The 22,901-nt window shown below is 40.2% G+C and overlaps 3 protein-coding genes across 5 annotated transcripts; 2 read left to right on the plus strand and 1 right to left on the minus strand.

The window, feature by feature from the left end:
• The first annotated feature begins 1,544 nt into the window (after positions 1 to 1,544).
• plex9.1 (PML-like exon 9.1) lies at positions 1,545 to 5,959 on the plus strand. The gene is made up of 3 exons (XM_083667206.1): positions 1,545 to 1,928; positions 2,091 to 2,151; positions 2,612 to 5,959. Exons 1-3 carry the CDS (start codon positions 1,917 to 1,919, stop codon positions 3,175 to 3,177), a joined length of 639 nt encoding a protein of 212 aa, XP_083523332.1. The 5' UTR covers positions 1,545 to 1,916; the 3' UTR covers positions 3,178 to 5,959.
• mpi (mannose phosphate isomerase) lies at positions 3,251 to 11,706 on the minus strand. 3 transcript variants are annotated; one of them, XM_083667204.1, is made up of 9 exons: positions 11,386 to 11,512; positions 10,968 to 11,074; positions 10,374 to 10,501; positions 9,503 to 9,703; positions 9,079 to 9,220; positions 8,863 to 8,982; positions 8,348 to 8,521; positions 7,722 to 7,930; positions 3,251 to 6,449 (listed from the first exon to the last, which is right to left on the minus strand). In XM_083667204.1, exons 2-9 carry the CDS (start codon positions 11,053 to 11,055, stop codon positions 6,237 to 6,239), a joined length of 1,275 nt encoding a protein of 424 aa, XP_083523330.1. In that variant the 5' UTR covers positions 11,056 to 11,074; positions 11,386 to 11,512; the 3' UTR covers positions 3,251 to 6,236. The 3 variants fall into 3 exon arrangements, with proteins under 3 accessions (XP_083523330.1, XP_083523329.1, XP_083523328.1); XM_083667203.1 differs by lacking the exon at positions 11,386 to 11,512 and adding an exon at positions 11,657 to 11,706 and having other exon boundaries at positions 3,255 to 6,449; positions 8,803 to 8,982; XM_083667202.1 differs by having other exon boundaries at positions 3,255 to 6,449; positions 8,803 to 8,982.
• scamp2 (secretory carrier membrane protein 2) lies at positions 11,476 to 22,461 on the plus strand (the record flags this gene model as incomplete). The annotated part of the gene is made up of 9 exons (XM_083667205.1): positions 11,476 to 11,613; positions 17,218 to 17,295; positions 17,461 to 17,547; positions 18,913 to 19,024; positions 19,326 to 19,454; positions 20,703 to 20,862; positions 21,108 to 21,209; positions 21,980 to 22,097; positions 22,312 to 22,461. The coding sequence occupies exons 1-9, from the start codon at positions 11,557 to 11,559 to the stop codon at positions 22,459 to 22,461; spliced, it is 993 nt and encodes a 330-aa protein (XP_083523331.1). The 5' UTR covers positions 11,476 to 11,556.
• Between the last annotated feature and the right edge of the window lie 440 nt (positions 22,462 to 22,901).

Genomic DNA, 22,901 nt, shown 5'->3' on the forward strand with positions numbered 1-22,901 from the left:
CATTTTGTTGAGTTGAAAGCCATTTTTATTGTTCCATTTGTGTGTGTGTGTGTGTGTGTGTGTGTGTGTAGTTGGTTCTTACTACTGTCTCGGCTTCTGCTCTGTCCATTTGAAGTCAGCATGTCCAACCTTTACAACACACGTACACTATCCTCTGCCATCCGTCTCACATCCAGTTGAACCATATCAGACAGAACAGCCATCTCCTTGATTATATTCCTGTGTTAGGTGTTTACATTGGTTATATGAGGACATTGTCATCCACTTCACTATTGGGCTCTGCTGAGAAGTAGCATTTACTCTGAGGTAATGTGTATGTAATCGCTTCACATAGAAAAAGCAATCAACATTGACCGTCCAGTGTATTTGACAGGTGATAGTCATTATCTCTATTACTCTACTAGATACTGTACATGCCAACTCTGTCACTCTCTGTATACTGTGCAATATCCTATGTATGTCCTATAGGGACCCTCTATCTCTTTACACCAATGCTTACACTGCATATGGGGTAAAAGAGTATTCAATTGTCTTGTTGTTACTGTGCTGTACTCATCATCAGATCAGTCATCAGATGCCAACAACAAGCACCAATCTATATCTCCAACAAAATGACAGTCTTTTCGTAGTAAAGGTTCAAGATTTGACCTATAATAGTCATACAGTAATAGAGTATTCCATTGTTGTGTGTGTCACAAGCTTGCCTCCTCTATGAGAACTGTACCATCCAGATTCTCCATTCTATTCAAAACAGGTAAAGACTTCATGCTTGTTGTCTGTGGAGGGTGGAGCTGTAGCACCTCAACTCACAACCAAACCTCGTTGTCGGAAGGAGCACTCTGAATTTCAGTTTGAGAGGGGAGCACTGGGGGTGTTGAGGGGCGTAGGAGAGAGTATCCATCCAAACTGGGCAAATACCCAGAAGCTAAATGAACTAAGGTGGTATTTGTAACCCTGAGGTGGCATTGTCCATGGTATCCTGCAAAAGTGAATGTACCTATCACTGGAAGGCATGCTCTGCTTTCTTGTTTTGTTTTGTTTCCTTTTTATAGACAATATATTGTATTTATGATCATGCTTAAGAGTGTACATTGAAAAAAATGCCTGTTATAAAAGGATATATTATCCTGTGTACAACTTCTTATATATTATTAATCATGTTAAATGTTTTAACAGGCCAAAAACTGGTCTGTCATAATTGTGCTGAACAGCAAAATCCAACTTGAGCATTGTATCTCTTTGTGTGCGCTACTCTGGACACAGTTGTATGTATAAGGTGCAATTTATGTCATTTTTCTTTTTTTAAAGATGCAAATCTATGTCTATGGTTGTAAAAAAAAAAAAAGAAAAAGAAAAAAAAAGATTTATGAAAAATACTCATCTGCTTATTAAAGAAGCAAAACTGGAGCCAATCTGATATCAATGGTGTGATTTACTTACCGCTTACAAGTATATGATATCAACACAATATATCAGGTGAGTGTCATTTAAAAAATCATTGGGGAGATCTCTCTTTAATAAACAACGTCAACAGGCGACTCTTCGTGAGTCATTCCAGACAAGTAAGAATGAAACCAAACGAACTGTGGCGAATATTCTCCCACATTTGTCCGTTGTATGGACCAACATTCCTTTGAAATTAGTCATCTGAATGATGTTAAGTCATCTGACTGAAGTTAGTCATCTGACTAACATGTCATTATGTCTCACTTCCCACTTATTTGTGTCATGGCGATGCCCTAACAAAATAGTTTTTAACCTATCAACTGAAACGAAAGTAAAAGATCCGTGTCAGTGCGTCGTTGTTACTACCTGCCCTTAGTGGCAGAACAGTTGTATTGTCGATCTAAAATTCGACGACTAGGACGTGAATTGTGAGACGATTCAGGATTTATTTTGACAACCGCGACGCCACTATGCAGTCCACGGTGAGACTTTCTATCATTGTTGTGATGTATTTACTCGATATAAATCGTAAAACAATGCAATAATGCGATATATTTTGTTCATAATGTACCATCAAAAAGTGAAAACTTAGTAGAAGTAATTGATTTATTATAGATGATTCATAAACCTGAGATTTTCCCTAGGGTTCTGGAGTGTCTGGTGATCACAGCATAGTATTCTTTGATTTGGAGACGACTGGATTAGGTATTGTACAAAATCTGTTCTGTGATGAACTTGATCGATGTCTGTGTTTTTATTTTTATATTGTGAGTGTTTTATCATTTGTGTCTAAAAAGACACATGTTTAATAAAGAGAACAGCAGAGAAGTTCATGTGTGTAAATACATTTCTGATGTTTTTTGCAATGCAGGAGAAGTTTTATTTTATTGTTAAACAGTAATTATGATCTGATTTCTTAATTTAAGGGCCAAAAGGAGAAAGGAAAGGAAAGGGGAAGACAGACAGACAAACAGAAAGGGGAAGTTTAGTAGCAACAATCAAAGTAGCCATGACTTGCCTTTGTAAATAACACAGAGCCTTTGCTGGTATTTTATTTCACTATTATATGTGGCTTAATTCATATGGAAGTTATGAGCTGTCTTGACAGCTCAGGTGTTGGGGGGGAAAAAACCTTCAATGTGCCGAATCTGCATCTCCTTTATAGACACATCAGTTTGTGACATCACTCAGCTGTCTGCCATCAGTGGGGAGAGAACCTTCAACGTGTACACCGTCCCTCGCTGCAAAATAGCTGATGAAGCCTCCAGAATAACAGGGCTCACCGTCAGGGACCAGAGCTTGCTACTGCACGGACAACCGGTAGACACCGTCCCCCTCAGGGAGGCCCTCTCCACCTTCATCTCCTTCCTACGCTCCTTCCACCAACGTCCCCTGCTGGCGGCCCACAATGCCAAGCGTTTTGACTGCCCCGTGCTGTGCAGGGCTCTGGAGGAGTGCTCCCTGAGGCAGGAGTTCCAGCTGACGGTCTCTGGTTTCCTTGACACCTTCCTGATCAGTAAGGCCCTCTTTGCCCACCGGTGCTTCCCCAAGTACTCTCAGGAGTTCCTGGTCTCTTTCTTCCTCTGTAAGTCGTACAATGCTCATAACGCGCTGGAGGATGTCAAGGCCCTGCAGGAGCTGTACCAGTCATGGAGCCCCAGTCAGGCGGTGGTGTGCAGTCACACATTCCCCCTGCAGGGGAACTTACAGGGTTCTCAGAGGGCTCTCTGAGGGATGCAGCAGCTGCAAAATAGTATAGTATTTTGTAGTACGAGTACAGTTTTTGTAAATCTTTTTTTATATAACACAGCTTTAGTGGTACTCCTGTGATATCAATTTATTGCCTCTTTAAACCAGACACTTTTTTTTTTTAGGCTAACAAACGTTCACAAAATAAGTAACGCTCATTGACGTGTTTCTGTCCAATGAGGTAATTTCTGGACATTATTTCTGACTATTTAGGAGACCCATTTTGGCTCGAGCACCCCCCAAATATTCTGTAATGTAACTTTAATTCTGACATTATGGAAGTTTTGTATTTTAGTGTACTATGTACATTTAGGCACCTTGTATGAGGCACCTTATTTTACTCTTTTAGCAATACATTATGAATATGTTATCAACATATTTAAGACTCTTGTATTTTAAACTTATTGGATCTTAATCATATGTTCAATGCATGATCTAATACATGATCTAATACTCATGATCTAATAGAAATCACAGAACAAACAATAGTTTAAATCATGATAGATAAATATCTTTGTCTTAATAAACAAAATACAATGGCCTAGAAATGTAATAAAATTAAATTTTGACATGTCAATGACAATTATATACTCTTAATCAGGGGCGGATGGTGGTCCACACCTGTTTTCTTTACTTTTTTAATCTTTAAATGTCTGTTCTTAATATAATACAGTTGTTACAATTTCTAAATCACACACATAAACAAATCTGGAAGCATTTGCATGACTAACGCATTTTTTTTTTTTTTTATCAAAAAAAACGCTATTTTTTTGATAGCCTGGTCACGTCCTCAAGCGCGATTACCAACTGCTTCCAAAAGGAGGGTGGGCCATTTGCAATCCCTCACCATAGCTTTTACCCTCATCTTGGTGTATCGAAACTGATCTTACAGTTATGAATGCCTTACCCATTTCAACCATAATGGGTCGCAATGTCGAAACAGTCTATTTAGACCTTGTTTTCGATGAGCATCCTATGATATCTTCTCCCGTGTGTGTGTGTAGGCTACAGTATGTATATTAACCTCATAGTAATTGTTTGATTTAAAATCCAAACCTTTACAGTGTAGAGCCAAAAGAAAAAACAGTCTGTTTTGTTCAGTAATACTGCTAATTAATTTGAATAGGTTACTGAATTGATTTTATTGTGTATGGTGCACTGCAGTTTGATTGCTATGGTTTTATTACTGTACGGTACTGTATGACTTAATAAAACACACAGAGCACAATAATATAATAATAACGACTTTATCAAGGAGGAACACCTGGATGTTATTCTGTACCTGCAGGTTATCAGCAGCATATCTATCAAACTTTAAAACAAATATTTGTAATATCAGAGAGGGTCATAGGTTGGTCATGGCTCTTAGGTATATGAATATCAGTTTGATAAACACATATCTCCCTGTGTTTATATTATGGGACTGACTTTGTACTGAATGACTACCATTAAACAAGTGATTATTGCCTTGCCATACAGGGGCCTGGGGTGACTTAGGAGACTGCCTATTTTTTAATCGTAATGTCTTGAAAAAAATCTGCTCTTTCTTTGCAGTGTGCCTTGAAACCCAATTGAATGTTATCTACCAGGTGAATTTAGTAATACAACGCATGTGAATTATTCTTTTATTGCTGCTTTCCATGTACTAAACCTCCATCTGTTCTCTGTGGGAAATGGCTCAGATCAAGGGGACTAGAGACCTTCACAAAACCACAAGGAGCATTATTACAGAATGGGTATTTATTTATTCAGGGTTACATGACGATGCACTTTCTAGAGATCCATGCTACAGTATAGTAGTATTCAAAATGCAACACCATGACCTCATTTCTGCCTGTACTGGAGGAAACATGATCACATTCCCATGATAATAATACAGTAAAACAGCTATCCCTAAGATTTGTGTGCAAACCGATAGTAGTATCCTGTATAACTAACCCTAACCCTAACCGAAATAAAGGTTTTTAAATACTTTTGTGCAAACACTCCCCAATGTAACCAGTGTTCCTGGACGAACCAACTGTTCAGTCACAAGTAAGTAAGCAAGCAAGTAAACCCTTCTTGCTCTCTCTCTTCATTTAGTGCTTCACAATGCCATAGTAATTACAACAAACAATGTAACTTCATTAGCCAGCCTAGTTCTGCCTACAATTCATATCTGAGGTTGTAAAGAATTTGACCATTGGGCAAAATCGGTGTTTACCTGTAATACTGTGTAAGGTGTTTTCATTGACACAGTATATCTCACACCTCCAAACTACTAGGTCCAAATAGTTTCTTTCTTTGTTGTATGAGGAACAGTTGATGTATATGGATTATAAACTGAGTTGAATTGTATTGCCCAGACACAGCACATGCTTAAGGTCTACCAGCATATATTTCACTTTACTAAATATGCCACTGACCTTAGTGCAAACAGTGATGACTTGAATCACATATCTACTAAGATGGTGCACATTTTGGAAACTGAGAAAAGTACCATCATGAAGTATCTCTGCATACTTATATGCTATATATCTATATTGTTTCCGCTACAAGCAGCAATGTGTGTGCATGGCAGGTAACTCATTAAGCAGACATGCACAGGCATATGTTCCCATAACAGCTGGACATTTCAGAGACAAAATAAAGTGGTATTTTGTCTTAGCAAGAACAATATTAATGGAAGATTTCACCCATTTACCTGGGAGAAAAAAATATACTATCTTATGAGGTAATTATAGACATGCTAAATCAACAGCAATGAATTGTGATAATAAAACATGGACCTAATAATGGAACCCTAGCACCTAGACAAACTGCAAGTGTGTGTTACATAGTGCAGTATGTGTGTGCCTGCTACTTGACATGTCTCTGAATGTCAAGAAGAAAAGGGAATGGAAAGGTATAAACCATACATTGACCACAGTTAAAACCATTAGTAGCCCAGCTTTGGTCTATCACAACTGGACAAAAGTCAGGGGGTACCCTGGCACAGAGGACCACAGTGGGTTGGGTTGATAGTAGGCAGAGACCGAAGATTTTGTCGGAGGGTGCAGGGGCTACAAGAGACAGCATGCCCGGAACATGGTCATTCCGGACTGGGAAGTGACATGCAGAGAGACACTCTCATTGGCTGAGATGAAGAGGACGGTGCCCCGTGTCAGGGTGATGTCAGAGAGGGTGGAGGTGGCGGTGGCCTCGCCCTGCACAACCAACAGGATGCCAGCACAGTCCACTGGTGCCACCGTGTACTGCTTCATTGAGGCTGGCACCTGCGGAGAGAGGAGGAGAAGGAGAGGTGCCCTGTGTAAGTAATGGGACAGTGAAGCATTTTCTTCTTCTTGGCTCTATACTCCAAAAGTATGGATTTGAATTCAAACAATTACTATGTGGTTTAAAGTATAGATTCTCAGCTTTTACTTGATGGTATGTGTGTACATATTGGTTTCACCATTTAGAAATGACAACACTTTGTATAAATAGTCCCCCAACTCTTTGGTCCTCATGTGGACCAACACCAATAGCTCACAAGGCAAATGCAAAGCCTAGGATCAATGTTAGACATTTATGTGACAGAACAGACTTGACTCATCAGAAACACCTGTCAAGCGTCAAGCCAATTCTCCCATTACTTTTGGTGTCCTGAAATAGGGGGACTATGTATAAAAAGTCTTGTCATTTCTAAGTGGTGAAAACAACATGTACACAAATACTCTCAAATAAAACTGAGAACCTAACCCCATAGTAATTCTTTCAAATACAAACTTTAGGAGTAAAGAGCCAAAAGAAGAAAAAATGCTTCACTGTCCCTTTACTTATGCAGGGCACTGTATACTGTTATGGAAAATACATTCATAGAACTATTTTCAGGTTATACACTTTCATATGACTGATACAACTTGTGTAACTACTGTGATGACATTTTCTCTTGCCACACCTCTAAAGTTCTATAGCCATTGTTCTGAGAAGCACTGTATGATTTACCATGTGAACAGCGGTGATCTCTGAGGGAGTGGTAGGAGAGAGCAATAATGGGGGGACAGGCGCATCCTGTCGATAGGTGTGAAATGTTGAACGGCGATTAATCAGCACAAAAGCGCTGATTGATCAGTAAGAGAGTCTCCCCATTGTTCATTCTCTCCCGCCCTTTCTCACGTAAACACAAGCCCATCAGCCAGTAGCCGTGGCGGCGCCTACTATTATGTTCAAACTGTATAAAAGACAAACCTGATCATTGTCTCTTTAGACTTGTGCTGAAGGGACCCCCGGTTCTACGCTGGGCTGCTGTTACGCTCTTGTCTCTTGTTTGCAAGCAATAAATACCGGACTCAGATATTGTGGCTACTCAGGACTTGTTTCTTGATTCTTACCTCCGAAGAGCTAAAGTATAGAGTGGTAAATCCTAGACCTCCACCACAATACCCAGAGTAACTAGCCTGTCTACCTTTGTACCACAATACAGGGCCAATTTTAAAAATGTCAATACATGATACAGAGATTACTACTGAGAGAATATATGCATACAATTAGAGCCCAATTATTACCTGTATCCTCATGACAGTGAAGTCAGGGACGGGGGGGTCGTACACGTCGACACAGGGGTCAGAGACGTCCTGTACGGAGGGGAAAATCTTGGAGCTGGCAGGGGCAGGGCTGTAGTTCAGCATCTCACACAGGGTGTTGACATCAATGTACTTGGGCGTCAGGCCAGCCCGCACCGTGTTGTCTGAGCAGGCCATGCACTCAATGCAATCTGAACAGCGTGGATAGAGAGAGAGAGAGAGAGAGGTTGGGTAGGGACATGTTAATTAAAAAAGACATTTCTACTGTTTCACTATAACTTCTAATATAAGTGTATTCTATATATTGATATACTGTACATTCTAATATATTAACATAAAACATAATAAATGTATTATATAGTTCTATCTAATATATACAAATTAAGTAAATGTCATTCTCCATTACATACTGTACTAACATCGCTTAAAGGCACAATCTGGGATTCAAACAACCAGCAAGGGATGGGACTGAAGAAATGTAACCACTCTCAAATGCAAAGACTGACCAAGCTATACAGTATTTGTATCCTAGATTGCCCATTTAATATCGCAGATTCTAATCTTAAAACAACACGTAAACAATGTTTGCTGGGAGGTTCAGCCCTGACCTCCAGACAGGTATGCATGTGGTTCGTTGGCCCCCAGGAACATGGCCTCTCCCGGCTCTAGGACCATGCGGTTCAGGAAGTAGCTGGAGAAGCAGCCAATGTCACCAGGATACTGGGAGTGGAGTTGTAGCAACAGCTCACCATTACTGCCTGATGTGTTTTTCCCTGCAGCCGCTAGGAAATAAAGGCTAAAGATAGGATTATGAAAATAATGGGGCTAAAGATAAGGTGGGCACTTACTACCATTTATTAGTGCTCTCTTACTGAGTCCGAATAGTCTTTCCTCTATTTCTCACATCCTCCCTTCTCGCTTCCTTCTCAAAAAGCATTGTAGGAGAACATTCTAGGTTCCTCCCCTTTGATATTCTCCTCCAATATGTTTGGAAAAGAAAGCAAGGCGAGAGGATGGGAGGATAAGAGAGATCATTTGGACGCAGGGCCTGTCTCACTCTCACCTTCCTCAGAGACTCTTTTAACCAACACATTGAGCTGGTCCACAAACACCTTCTTCTCACAGTTCATCATCTTGGTGAAGCACTTCTTCAGAGCTAGGGACATACGGCATACATCTCCCATGCTGCTCTGCAGTTCCTCCGCAGCCTCGTTCCCCACCAGGGCGTGGAACTCTGGGACGGCTGGGACACACACACACACACACTTATTTCATCAAAACCTGCAACATACAACAGTGATACAGTGTAGTAGATAATAGTAGGGTATATGGTGCCCACATTTCAGATATCCAAGGATCTCGTCTACAGGCCTGAAGCCACAAAGGCCCTCAAAGCGGGTGAGAGCAATGGCCATCTCAGGCTTGTGGTTGTTGTCAGGGTAGTGTTCCGGAAACAGAGAATGGAGGCGCCCAGCCAACTCCTGATGTGACCACAATAAGAAAAAGCAATATGGTTACCAAGAAGGACCACAAACAAAATACATTAAATCACCAGAGATTGTTGGATTAAGCCAGACTAATAAGAATAATTTGGCTTTATAACTATGTTTTAAATTACTCCTGGACATTGGTAATCCATATTTTTTGTTATTGACCAACTGAACCAAAAAAAAAAAACTGACTTCATTTAATGAGTAAAATTAGTAGTTGACAATTTTCCCTTAATGTCCGGTTGATTCCCTATGATTGGTTCCTGTTCTTACTCTGTTAGGATGGGCCTGTATGGACAGGGCTGTGTTGACTGACAGGACCTTGAAGAGGAAGGGCAACTGCCCCTGGAAGGTGTCTTTGACTTTTGATCCCAGGCAGCCAGGGTAGTCTGCTATCCACTGGCCCAGCGTCCTCTGGGCTATCCTGTTGTCTTTGATGAGGGCATCGCCTTTGGGGTGAGCGCCCATCCACAGCTGGAAGAGTGATAAGAAAGAAAACTTTTAAGAACTGTAAATAATGCTATACCTTAAATGTGTAAGTTCACTTTTTATTTTGATCAGTTGTATTCATTTTTCAATAAATCATAACAAATGTAGGGCAATTAAGATGACAGATTTTCACAGTTATTGCACAAAAGTCACAATCTAAGTTTGAAATATCAATGACAAATACAGTAAGATACTAATTTCATATACTGTGTACAGTACAGTATAGATTTTGTGGTAATCTAAGTGCCATCCTGGTTAGTTATTATACCATTAGACCAGACAGGATTGACTGAAACAGGATATGGCAGCCCGGCTATATAATGTGAATGAGTATGCCTATGAAAAGGAATAGGACCATCCCATGTGACTTGTGTGTTTCAGTTGGAGAAAAGGTCACTACTCCCATGTTCAGCTCTATTGACCTTTACGACAAACAAAAAGCCACTGTGGCTAAATAAAGAATGAGTTGTGACAGGAAAGGCAAGAGACTCTCAGCCAAAGTCCTCAAGTGCTTTGTGCATGATTCATGCCACGTCTGAAAACAAGCCTGTCTGAAAACAAATATACAGGACAATATAACAGGCTACTGTAATGTTCACTTACTCTCTATAATTTCATCCAGTTAAACTAGTCAAGAGTGAAATGCTGTACTCACTTCTGCATAGTGTTTGTCATCTTCAATGACAGCTAAAGGATCCCCACCAGCAACCAGTTGGGCCACTTCACTGTCCAGCCCAACCTTCCCCCATGCATACTTCTGCACCACACAGGACAGTGGAAAGACTGAGGACATAACAGAAATATTAAGTGCCACGCTCACTTAAATGTGATTTTTCAATAGGCATACAACATCATCCTTATTATACCACTTTAGTAGAACATGCACTTTTATGACGGTCCCTTGGACACTGCACTGACTGCGTCGTTCATTGAAAGCAAAACATCAGCTACTTTCAAGTTTGAATGAATAATTTCATTTGAATGAATAATGTGCCTCATATGACTTAAGTATTCTCATCTCATGTTACATAGAGACATATGAAGATAATTCATTTGTCTTCTCTGTGAGCTTATTTGCTCAAAACGTCATCTCTGGATGCTTGCGAATTAAAGTTCCTTTATTTCACATCTAACACGAGAACATATGCGATTCTTCGATTTAATATAAATTGCTGATATTGTTACTGTGTGTGACAAGGTATTCAACGAATGAAATTAAATAGAAAAGGGGGAAAATTAGGTCTCTTACCTCTTACTTCCTCCATGGCTGCAACGTCGGCTGTCACAGCACCACTTACGTCATGACATAACGATGGGCTCTCATCTATGGCTCCCATGCACTTGTCTGTGCTGGTCCTATTCAAAAACACATTTGCAATGCCAACATTACATTTTATGCAATTTTCTTTCTCCAAATAATCCAATATTTTATTTTCTATTGATTAGGATGGTTTTTTTTATTTTACATTATAGGCCTACTACACATTATGTTCCCAAAGTAACATAGGCTAAAGACTACCTTTTAAAACAATATGACATATTGTAACGTGTTAATGTTTATATTGCTTGTATGGATGCAAAAATACAATTGGAGTGTAATAATACGCCCTAATGTCTGTAGTCAATAAAATAAATACACTTTTAGATCTATAGGCGGCGCGCTTTACTTGACTGTCCAGTTCCAAATGACGTAGCTGTAATTTTCGTCATGGTATGTACGCCTGCGCACTACTCTCCATTTGAGGAAGTAACCAGTACGAGTGTAGAAGAGGGGTTATCAGGCGACAGGACGACTGTATTGTTGATACTTTGAGAAGTTATAATACAACGCAATAAAAATGTCGGGATATGATAATAACCCATTCGCAGATCCGTCAAATGTCAACCCTTTCCAGGTAAGACCCTTTCCTTTCACAACTTTGTTCTACACAAACTTACCGCTAATTTCTAACCCCTCGCTACAAAGTAACATGCCAGGAAACCTGTTGGGTGGATCACTGGGTTTGGCCAAAGATTATAGGGTTTTACTCATTTGACATTACTCGTGCGACGTGGCATGATTGACAACTCTTCAGCCACTCATTATCATCACTGTCAGCAAATGAGGGTGGGGTTTCTCCATCTCTCTCATATGCAGGAAGTTGCAAAATGTAACAAATCAACAAATAGAGCAGTCAGGGACCTCTTTCTCAGTGATGATTCGGGAAATTGTGTTACATCGTATGAAGTTACGCCCACAGTTGATATCACAGTCAGCTAATGTAAAACGTATCCTCACACATTTCTGAACTTTCTATGCACTTTCACAATGCGACTTGATTTTGGGACAATCACAGAGATTGTGTTTTATGGGGAGGAAGTCTGTGACTTCCAGTATATATGAGACTTGAACTTTTCATTGTTTTGAGCTGCATTGATAAGTACAAAAAGAATGCCTTCTTTATCAAAGGTGATGTGAAACTTGCCAGAGATGTCATTGGTTTCTGAACCCCTTGATGTAGCCTACTTTTGTGGCCATCAAGGAAGTGACAGAACTAGAATAAAATGCGTTACAAATACAATACAATGACGAGAACTGTAGCATATTTAACAGTGCACAGAGAATTTTGTCCCTCTCTTCCTCAGTTCTGAGAATGGCAAGAGTGTTGTGGCAAGAGCTCTATGCACAAGATAAAAAAAAACATTTACTTTAAGAACTGTGCAGATTCAAAGTTAGGAATGAGCATAAAATCTCCCTGGGTTTTTTTCATGAAACCACATTTCCCCAAAACACTGTTAAATATCTGCCAATTCAATTTCAGTATTATCGTTACTGATTTGATTTGGTCATTCTGTTACCGATTTGGTACGGAATGACCTGTTTTAATCACTTAGCAATTTAGTTTATGAGTTAATATCAGTAAAAACAGTATTTGGTAGGTCTACCTATACTTCTTACTTTTGTTTACTTTCATTTTCCTGCTCCTCATGAGGCAGAGACATTTCAAAATATCTTACACGTGGATTTTAGATAACAGAATGACCTGAGAGTGGGCAATGATTCTTAAACTTACAGAAGCCAAACCATTTCCTCAAAACAAGGTAAAATTGTTGATATTAGTTTACCAGGGTCTATACATTATTGAGTTTTGGTCTTTTTCTAAAGACCTTTAAAGATGTTTTCATAGACACTGTTCGACCAGAAATCAAAGCCTTTGCTTATCCCAATTCTTATGATGGAAGATGGTAAAGAAATGTATTTCACACTTAATTTCCCTCCTGCCGGCAACTTATTTTTTCACTATCCACACTCTATCCTGGTGGCCTCTGGCACGAGGACTGTACAATGTTATTTTTCTGCTCCGAACAATAAGCCTAGTCAATTTTATCATAGCCGCCTACTTATGTTCAGATTGTAGGCCTTCTCAGTACATAGAGAACAGTATGCCATGCTTATAATCAACATTTCAAAGTTCAAACCCATCAGGATTTTGTGTTCTCATTGATGGTTTTGGATATTTTATAGAATAAAAAAAAAAATAATAATTATAGTGTCAAACCTACTTTTGATTTCACTGAAAGGTCATTCCATGTCATGAGAGTGGTTGTTTATACCGTCCAATAACATGAGAACTTTCCAAGTGGGGTGGCTGGCCAGTATGAGACAAAGATTTGTTGTCTTATTGGGTGGCCAATTATATGTTGTTGTTTAGTTTAAATGGACAGAGAGTAGATTTTATAGGCCTGCAAACCAAATTACATTTCCGAATTGGTTAAGGGTTTGGTAAAGGTTGGGGACAGGGTTAGGGTTAGGATTAATGGTTTGTGTGTCCCCTTAACTCTTCACTCTACATGTAAAATCATTATCATTTGAAGGTTGAATTGTAAATTAACACTGAGAACAATTCATTTTGTTTGCACTATTTTCACCTAATGGCAGGGACAGTGCAATCTAGTAGACACACAACTTCAATGACTAATACCTTTGGACAGGGCAACCTTCAGGTTACCTGATGAACCAGAATACATTGCATAGTTTGAAGAAACAAAACTCCAAGCCACAGCTTCATATTACTTAGAGGGACATAGAGAACTGATATTCCATACTGGCTGATAAAATCTTCTAAAGGAGGGATTGGGAGGGTTAATCAGTAACGTTTGACCATTGTTTTGATTTCCTCATGTCTTAATTATTATCAGGTACGAGTTTGGTCCAAATCGGATTTAGGGTTTGAATTCTATTGAATATTATATGAATCCCACAAAATAAAAATGGCCAAACAGTCAATTATCTTATTTCTCAGGAATTAAACTATATTTCTACAAAATAATGATGCATGAATCTTATCAGTTTCTAACTACAGAAATAATTTCAGAACAATCTGAGATGGTGGGTGTCTAAATCATCTTTTGTCCCTTGATTTGACATGGAATGACCCTCAATTTAAAAGTTTAAAGTTACTTTGATAAGGATAGCAGACAGCAATTTATGATATAGACTTACTGTACTTCACTAGGCTATCTACACAATGGTACTGACTTTACTAGGCTATCTACACAATGGTACTGACATCACATCACTGCAGGCTGTGTTTGCAGGTAGGGTGTGTGTATGTGCCTAAATAAATAGCCTACAGTTCACAGCTGACGCAAACATATCTTGCCGTTCTCTTCATTGTTACTCAATTATGATTAGCACATGGAATCTGTGCTGCCAGTGGATTCTTACTCTTGCTGGGTTGTGGAATGGGCACACCTACCTGTATTCAGTTAGGCCTATTGGTTACTTACCACACACAACCAGTTTAGGTTATAGGAATGTCTGATGCAACATCATTCTAGTCTGTGAGGGATTAGGAAATTATTAGGCTCCCTATACGTGACTGCAAAGCCCTGTTTTTCAATTAAATTCAAGAACGTCCAGTGTGGGAACTTCTTGTTTGGAGTGGAATAGGCTATAAACCAGTGTCAGCGCTAATCCATTCCACACCACCTGTTGCCACGACAAGACCAAGAAAACAACGAACAAACAAAAATGACAATAGACTACAATTTACAATCTCCATAAGTATTGGAAAGAGGAAGCATTTGGTCTTGTTTAGCTCTATACGCCATCAGTTTGTATTTGAAATCAAACAATTACTATGGGGTCAAAGTAGAGATTCTCAGCTTTAATTAAATTGAGTTTTTCTCAGATTGGGTTCACTATTTAGAAAGTACATTTTTTAAACATACTCTGCCTATTTCAGGGCTCCAAAAGTATTATATAAACAAATCATATAATGTCCAAATAAAGTACTCATGTTTGGTATTTGGTCAACAATCCTTTGCATGCAATAACTGCCTTAAGTCTGCGACCCATTGACCCCACCAGACGATGGGTATATTCTTTGATGATGCTCTCTCTGCCAGGCCTGTACTGCAGCCATCTTCAGTTGTTGTTTGTTTTAAGGTATTTTTGTCTACAATCTTATCATCAGGAAATTAAATGCATGTTAAATTTTCAATTTAAATCTGAAGACTTTCTTCATACAACTGTCTTATTGTATGATGAAGCGCCATTCCAGGCATTTGCTTGTACTTGAGCAGACAAGAAGTTTCTGTACACTACAGAATACATTCCTGCTGCTGCTGTCTGCAGTAACATCAATTAAGACAAGTTAGCTAGTTCTTGTGATAGCTATACATGCCCAAACCATAGAACCCCCCTCCACCATGTTTCACAGATGAGGGCTATGCTGTAAATCTTCGGCAGATTCTTTTTTCTCAGAACTTTCCTCTTACAATCACTCTCGTACATGATAATATACATCTTATCTGACCACAAGACCCTTTTCCAAACCTCTGCAGGCTTTTTAGGCACTTTTTAGCAAACTGCAACCTGACCAACCTTTTTGAGGATAACTTGTGGTTTGCACATTGCAGTGAAGCCTCTAGTGACGTTGATGTATTCTGCAGATGGTAGTCTCCTCCTGGAGAGTGTTCCTGGTCTGTGGGACAGTTGTTTTGGGGTTTTTCTTTAATATAGTGAGCATTCTTCGGTCATCTACTGTAGAAGTCTTCCTGGCCTACCAGCCTGTTTGCGATTGCTGAGCTCACCAGTGCTTTTATTTCTTTTTAATGATGTTCCAAACTGTTGATTTTGGGAAGCCTAAGGTTTTGGCTATGTTTCTGATCGTAATATCCTAATAATGGCTTCCTTGACTTTCATTGACACTTGTTTGGTCCGCATGTTGACAGACACCAATAGCGACTCCAAATGCAAAGCCTAGAATCAATACTAGACATTGACAGCTCTCTTATGCCTGCACAAATGATACAGTATGATGGAACACTCCTGACTTACCAGAAACACTTGTCATGTCAATTACCAGAGAAGACACCCAGCGACTGGTGGGGTCAATGGGTCAGAGACTTCAGACAGTTTTGCATACAAAGGATTGTTGACCAAATACGAAACATGAGTGCTTAGTTTGGACACTATATGAATATGTCCCATTACTTTCAGTCCCCTAAAATAGGGGGTGACTTTTTATGTATAAAAGGTATTGTAATTTCTCAACGGTAAAACCAACACGTACAAAAATACCCTTAGATGAAAGCTGACAATCTACACTTCAACCTCATGGTAATTGTTTGATTTCAAATCAGTAGAGCCAAAAGGAGAAAAAAATCTTCACTGTCCCATTACTTACGCAGGGCACTGTATATGTATGAGATGTTTCCTCCTCATTCCTCATGGGAATACCTACAGGTGTGTCAATAGAGAACCAGATGACTAATACAAGAAGTCTGAGTAGCCCCATGTGTCACGTGCCCCTTCTTGTGAGGGACACATTATCATGTGCAGTGAGTTAACCCCTTCCAGTGGACTCCCTCCCACCTGGTCAGTTAAGCCCTCTCGTCTCTTCTTCTCTCATGAGTAATGTTGTGTATTCTTCTGGTGTCAGACCAGATTCTAGCCTACTTGACTCCAAACAGTTCAAGTTAAGACAACCCTTTAGTTCCTTAGACATTTCTTAAGGTTTCCATTTCCTCCCTAGACTGTATTCAGGACAAAGAGTCAATTAGCCTAATGTTTACCACGGCCTTCGTCATACAACTGTTAATAACTGATTACATGCCCTAAATGATTTATCATACATAGACTTGCAGAACCTACTCTCAGAAACTGCTCATTCTCTTGTAGTTACTTAGTAATAAAGTAATGCAATTTCTCTGTGGCCCTCTGAAATATCAAATCGAGCTGGAGTCTGGAGCTGCTCCTGACTTTTGATAGCATATTTTACCTCAGGAAATGAAACATTTTTTTGTTTTCTGTCTAGAGTTCTGATATAGCCTACTGTACTTCACATGTGTAATGTCATTGTTGGTGCACAGTCTATTCCCAGTAGATCAATATGCCTATAGATAGGCAGACAGATATTTTTTGTCATTTTACATAAGATAATAGTTAAGTTGACGTTATGCTATGATCTGATGAATTATGATATTTAGAACATTGTGCTTCTCTGTTTCAGGATCCCTCCGTTACGCAAGTGACCAACTCTGGTAATGACCAGATCGAACAGTTTAACCCTTTCCCAGATCATTCCACAGTAAGATCATCCGCTTTTCATCTATGAACACCACAATTAATTGTTTGTTAATTGTTAAAAGTATGGGTTACAATTAGTTTAATCTTCCTTTGACTACAGACGGCTCTATTGTTTGCTTGACGTCGGTGTGTGCCTTTATTCATTCCTCCATCTCTTGGTTTTCAGGATAACCTGTCAGGGCCCACAATTCCCGCTACCACGACCCCTTCCCAGCCTGCTGTGCTGCAGCCCTCTACGGAGCCTAGTCCACAGGTTAGTGCTATCACTGGATGGCTCTTCACAGGGACACTTAAGTGGACCAAAAGTCATCAGTGTCAAACATCAAGATGCACCGATATAATATAATAATGATATAATATAGATATCACCATGACCCAAACACGCATTGTGACAAAAACGTCAGTTACAGAGCCCTCCAGATGTATTTAGACAACTTTTCCCATTATAGATGTCCTATGCAGTCCATATAATGCACTGTGAGCCATTTGACCTAAGTAAAAGGCCATCAACATTTTGTGTGACACCGCTTTAGTCTCAAACTCACTTGATCCATATTCTAGAAGTGTTGCTGACTAGACTGGTACCAGAAACGAGTTAATATAATCAAAGAATATTTCTGTACAGTCCATTATTCTGGGGCAATACTATTTCATCAGGGTAATTATGATATCGGGCAATACTAAAACAAATATGACATGGTGATGATTGAAGATATATTTGTTAAGATAATTAGCATATTGTTTGTAGTTCTTTGATCCCTATTTACAATGTTTAAATGTTAAATTGAGTGTAACTTGAGCGCTTTTATTTTGAAGAAATCCTAATTTACATACATTTACATTCGCCGGAAGTAGATGGGCAGAGTTCCACTATTGGAGCTCAGGGAACACAGATTTATCCTAGAGCCTAGCAATTATCATCAGTCCCAACTACGCTAAACCTCAAAACCCTCCTGTCTCATTGAAAATTCATCACTTTATTCTGTAATCCATTATCAAAGCCTCTCTTGCACCTATCTATTTAAAAATAACAAAATATACAAATGATTTCACACGCTGTTGCGTGTATTGCTGGCCAAATGAGAGCTTAACTGAAGCGGTAGAGAAAATGCATGATGACTACAACAACAAAGTAAAACATTTTCAAACACAAGTTTGTCCCCATTAAAATACCTTGATATTTAAATTGTTCTCTCTTCATCTTCCTGTTCTTCATGAGCTGATCTGCTATAGCCCACTATAATTAATTTAGCTGTCGCTCACTCTAGCTGTTCTCCCTTGGGGGTGTTGTGTGTGCAGTGTGGAAACACTAGATGGAGTAATTGCCGTTGGCTGATTGTGCCTTTGGCTGACAGTGAGATTAATTATTGTATCGCATTTATTAGGGACAGGCGCTTATTTGCTTAAATATCATTAATTAGTGGCCAATTGGAGACAGGTGTTTATTGGAGACTCAGCACTTATTAGAAGTTTTATGGTAGGCGCTGACAAAGTATTGTTCCCCCAGCACATATTGTCTTGAGATTGTGGCCTTGACTACTGTAGTACTGTACTGTCCTGTCATGCTGACTGCCATGCCCTGTCCTCCCCCCCCCACCCCCCCCCCCCCCCCCCTCAGGCCACGGCGGCTGCAGCCCAGGCCAACCTGCTGAGGCAACAGGAGGAGCTCGAGAGGAAGGCTGCAGAGCTGGACCGCAGAGAGCAGGATCTGCAGAGCAGGAGCCCTTCAGGTGCCTTCCTGCCTCCCTACACTTGCATATACCTTTCATTCTTCTGACATGATAATATTACCACAATTTCATATACGATTTCTTATTTTTACTTATTAATGTGCCTTTTCATGTCTTTTTATTTACTTCCTTTTATAGGGCTTTGATACACCACAGCCTTGCCTCCTAGAGCCCCATTTGTACCTCCACAGGCTTCTATTGACCTGTACACTACTACTGTACCTCTAACATGACCCCCCACTGACCCAAACTACCCCCTGTATGAAAATGTTAGTGAATTAATGAATCTACATGTCAATAGGCCGAGGAAACAACTGGCCACCTCTTCCGAAGAGCTTTCCCATAAAGCCTTGCTTCTACCAGGACTTCTCAGAAGAGATCCCCATGGAGTACCAGAGGGTCTGCAAAATGTTATACTATCTGTGGATGTGTAAGTACACACAGCTGGTGTGGATGTGTGGGAATGGTACTGCAAAGATGCAGAATCGTGGTATTTTGAAAAGTCATGTATCGCTCTGTTTACATGGGGAACAGGCATCTTTGTTATTTATTATACCAATACTTAAATTGTGTGTCTACTGTGTGTCAGTGACTGTTTTTTTTGTTAATGAATATACTGTACTGTACACATCACATGCTCCTCAACAAAAGATAACTGTGTGGGTTTGGTACACTGACTGAGCTCATTTGGACCTTACGGCATACTGTATCATATTCTCCATCGATTGTGTGCACATATTACAGTATATTTCATAACACAGCTCTAATAATCTGTTGTTGATGGTGGCAGCTGCCACTAGCGTGACCAGATAGTGGAAGCTGTGCTCTCTCACTGTGTTAATATTGAGAGATTACTGTAAATCCTGTATGATGTAAACCCTCCTGGACTTTACAAGCACTGATCTACTGTATATACTTGTTAGTGGGTTTGCTTCAGCAAGTCCAACTATTGTTCTTGCTCATACTTATTAGTGTGCTTGCGATGCAACACACTACTTTCATTCGCTATAATTTTTAGCAAGTAAGGAATGCCAGCTAAGTTTTTGCTGTGGGACACAGGAGATATGCCATTTCGGCCGATGCTGTCTAAATCCACCATTTTCGAACATTCAACATTGCCTGTGGCAAAATAATCCTACTTTTTTTCTTCATCTTATCTCTCACTACCTTTCTTTTCAACAACTTAAGTATAGAAATTATGTTTACTGTTGGGTTAGTAAGCTTAAGGTTAAATGTACATGTGTAGTATGCCTAGATTGAATACACTGCTCCTCTTTCATCTTTTAAGACAGGCACACACAGAACACTCTGGGCACACCATATAACTCATCCTTATTAAACTCTTAATTTTATTGATCTATCCATCCCCTCTTTCATCTATACATTCCCTATCTATCTATCTATCTAACCTGTCATCTATATGCCTATATACTATATATGCATCTATTTGACCATCTTTTATCCATCTGTCCGTCCTACTATCTCACTTTCTTTCAACTACCCAGCAAATCTATCTATTGTCCAAACCATCTTTAAAAACATCTTTAAAGTTTCCACAACCAAAATAAGACTGTGCAAGCCTACCAAGTTTTTACATAAGTAATTGATTCAAGCCATCCACCAATACAGATCTATTATTGCTAAACAATCATCTGATGTCCCTCTACCCTCCCTACAGTCCACTGTGTGACTCTGTTCCTGAACCTGCTGGCCTGTCTGGCCTACTTCACCACTGACTCTTCCAATGGCATAGACTTTGGCCTCTCCATCCTCTGGCTCATCCTCTTCGCCCCCTGCTCCTTCCTCTGTTGGTACAGACCGGTCTACAAGGCCTTCAAGTGAGTACCTTCTTCTCTTAACAATGTACATTAAAGTTGTCCTCACAGTGAGGCTCTGAATATAACTTGATTGTTGCCAATTATTGATACCAAAAATGCAATCATTGTTAAACGGCTTTCCATAGAGGACAGAGTCTGTTTTATGCAATAAATGACTTTTTTTTGTTGAGGTTAAACTATCTATTGATTGATTGATCAGATAGCCACTGGATGTCCTCTAACCACATGCTCTCTCATGTTTGCAGGTCAGACAGCTCTTTCAGCTTCTTCTTCTTCTTCTTTGTGTTTTTCTGCCAAGTGGTGGTGTTCATCATTCAGGCTGTGGGCATCCCCAAGTGGGGAAACAGGTGGGTGTCAGAGGCAGTTCTCAATGAATGGGATGTTATCATCAAGTGGATGTTGCTGTGTGTGAGTGTCTGTGTGGTGTGTGTGTGTGTGTGTGTGCGTGCGTGCGTGCTTTTGCATGGATATGCACTGTGTGAGTGTATTGCAGTGCCTGTTTGCACCAGTATGAGCACTCTCTCTTCCTTGCTTTCCATCTCCTTTCTCTTGTCATCCCTTTGACAGATGCCTTCCTTCAGTCTAGCCTATTGGCTGTCTTCCTGGTGACTCTTCTGTAAGTGAGAGGCTGTGGCTCCTTCAGCACTTTTTGCACTAACCCCTCTCTGGCCCTGTTCCAATACTTGACTATGCAGACAATAGACTATGCATCCTTCTTTCCTCCCTACCTTGAGGTCATCACTGATCTGTATGCGATTGGAAAAGTGTCCACTCTTCTACTTTCACCAATCCAACCTCAGTGATCACTATGGGAGGAAGCAATGCTTAGTATTCAAACAGGGCCTCAGTGTGCTACTTCCCCCTATCTGTCTATTTTTGCTTTTCTGTAGCTTATTAAACGAATGTCTCATCATGCTACTGTATATCCATCTTGGCCCATAGCCAGAATAAGTCACTGACCATGACTTGCTACAATAAAAGAAAACTCTTTACTAATCATTTTCAGAAGTGAAATGCATAAACAGCACAATGATGTAGAATCTCAAAATAAATACATTTGAAAAGTAAGATTTCAGAGCCATTATTCAACTGCATTAAACCCTTTGTTTGGCTCTAGTGGTTGGATCGCCTCCTTCAATATTATTGGCAGTTATCATGCAGTGGGAGCCATCATGATGGTGGTGGCCACTTTCTTCACTGCCTGCGCTGTGCTGTCAGTCATCCTACTGAAGATGGTGAGTGGTACCCCACAGTGTTATTTATGTGCTTGATGCTACAAATGTAAAAGCTAAGACTAGGCTGCATTGTTGTTGTCAGTATGTTCACATGATGGGGCGGTACACTATTACAAAGCCATTCTAGATGCCCTCAAGCTTTTCTTATAGGCACGGTACTGGAATATGTTGACAACAAATCACAATACGAGTGGTGGTCTCCTCCCCCTCCTAGGTGCACAGCTCGTACCGGCGCACAGGTGCAAGCTTCACAAAGGCTCAGCAGGAATTCTCCCAGGGTGTGCTCACCAACCGAACCTTCCAGACAGCTGCCACCAACGTAGCCGCCTCCGCTGCCCAGGGAGCCTACCAGGGGAACAACTAGAGCCATGCAGGACTGCGCTAGGCTAGGCCAAGCCAGGCCATGCTACCTTCCAGACAACCCCCCCCTCCATCCTACATCCTTACCCACCACCTCAACACCCCTGTGGGATGCCCACCTTCACCCCTGCTATTCACATTCAAGACAATTTCCATAGAGCTCCAGTCAAAGAAAGCACTATTAAACGGTGTACTGGAGCGAAGATCTTTTTTAAGATTAATTGGAAATACAAGCTAAAAAAAGGTCTGGCAGTGAAAGGGGCACGCAAGGGGGAAATGGTCCCATCTGTGCTTTTGGAAAGGAAAAGTATGAAGTAGAATGGTTGCGATGCTTCATCTGTATGTGTCTTTGTTTGCACTTTGTGCAATGCTCTTCAGTATATGTGTGTATGTGCACTGCTTCACCCATATGTGTCTTTGTGTGTACTTTGTGCGCACTTTGTG

This window comes from Argentina silus, assembly GCF_951799395.1.
Source record: "Argentina silus genome assembly, chromosome: 3".
Taxonomy (NCBI): domain Eukaryota; kingdom Metazoa; phylum Chordata; class Actinopteri; order Argentiniformes; family Argentinidae; genus Argentina; species Argentina silus.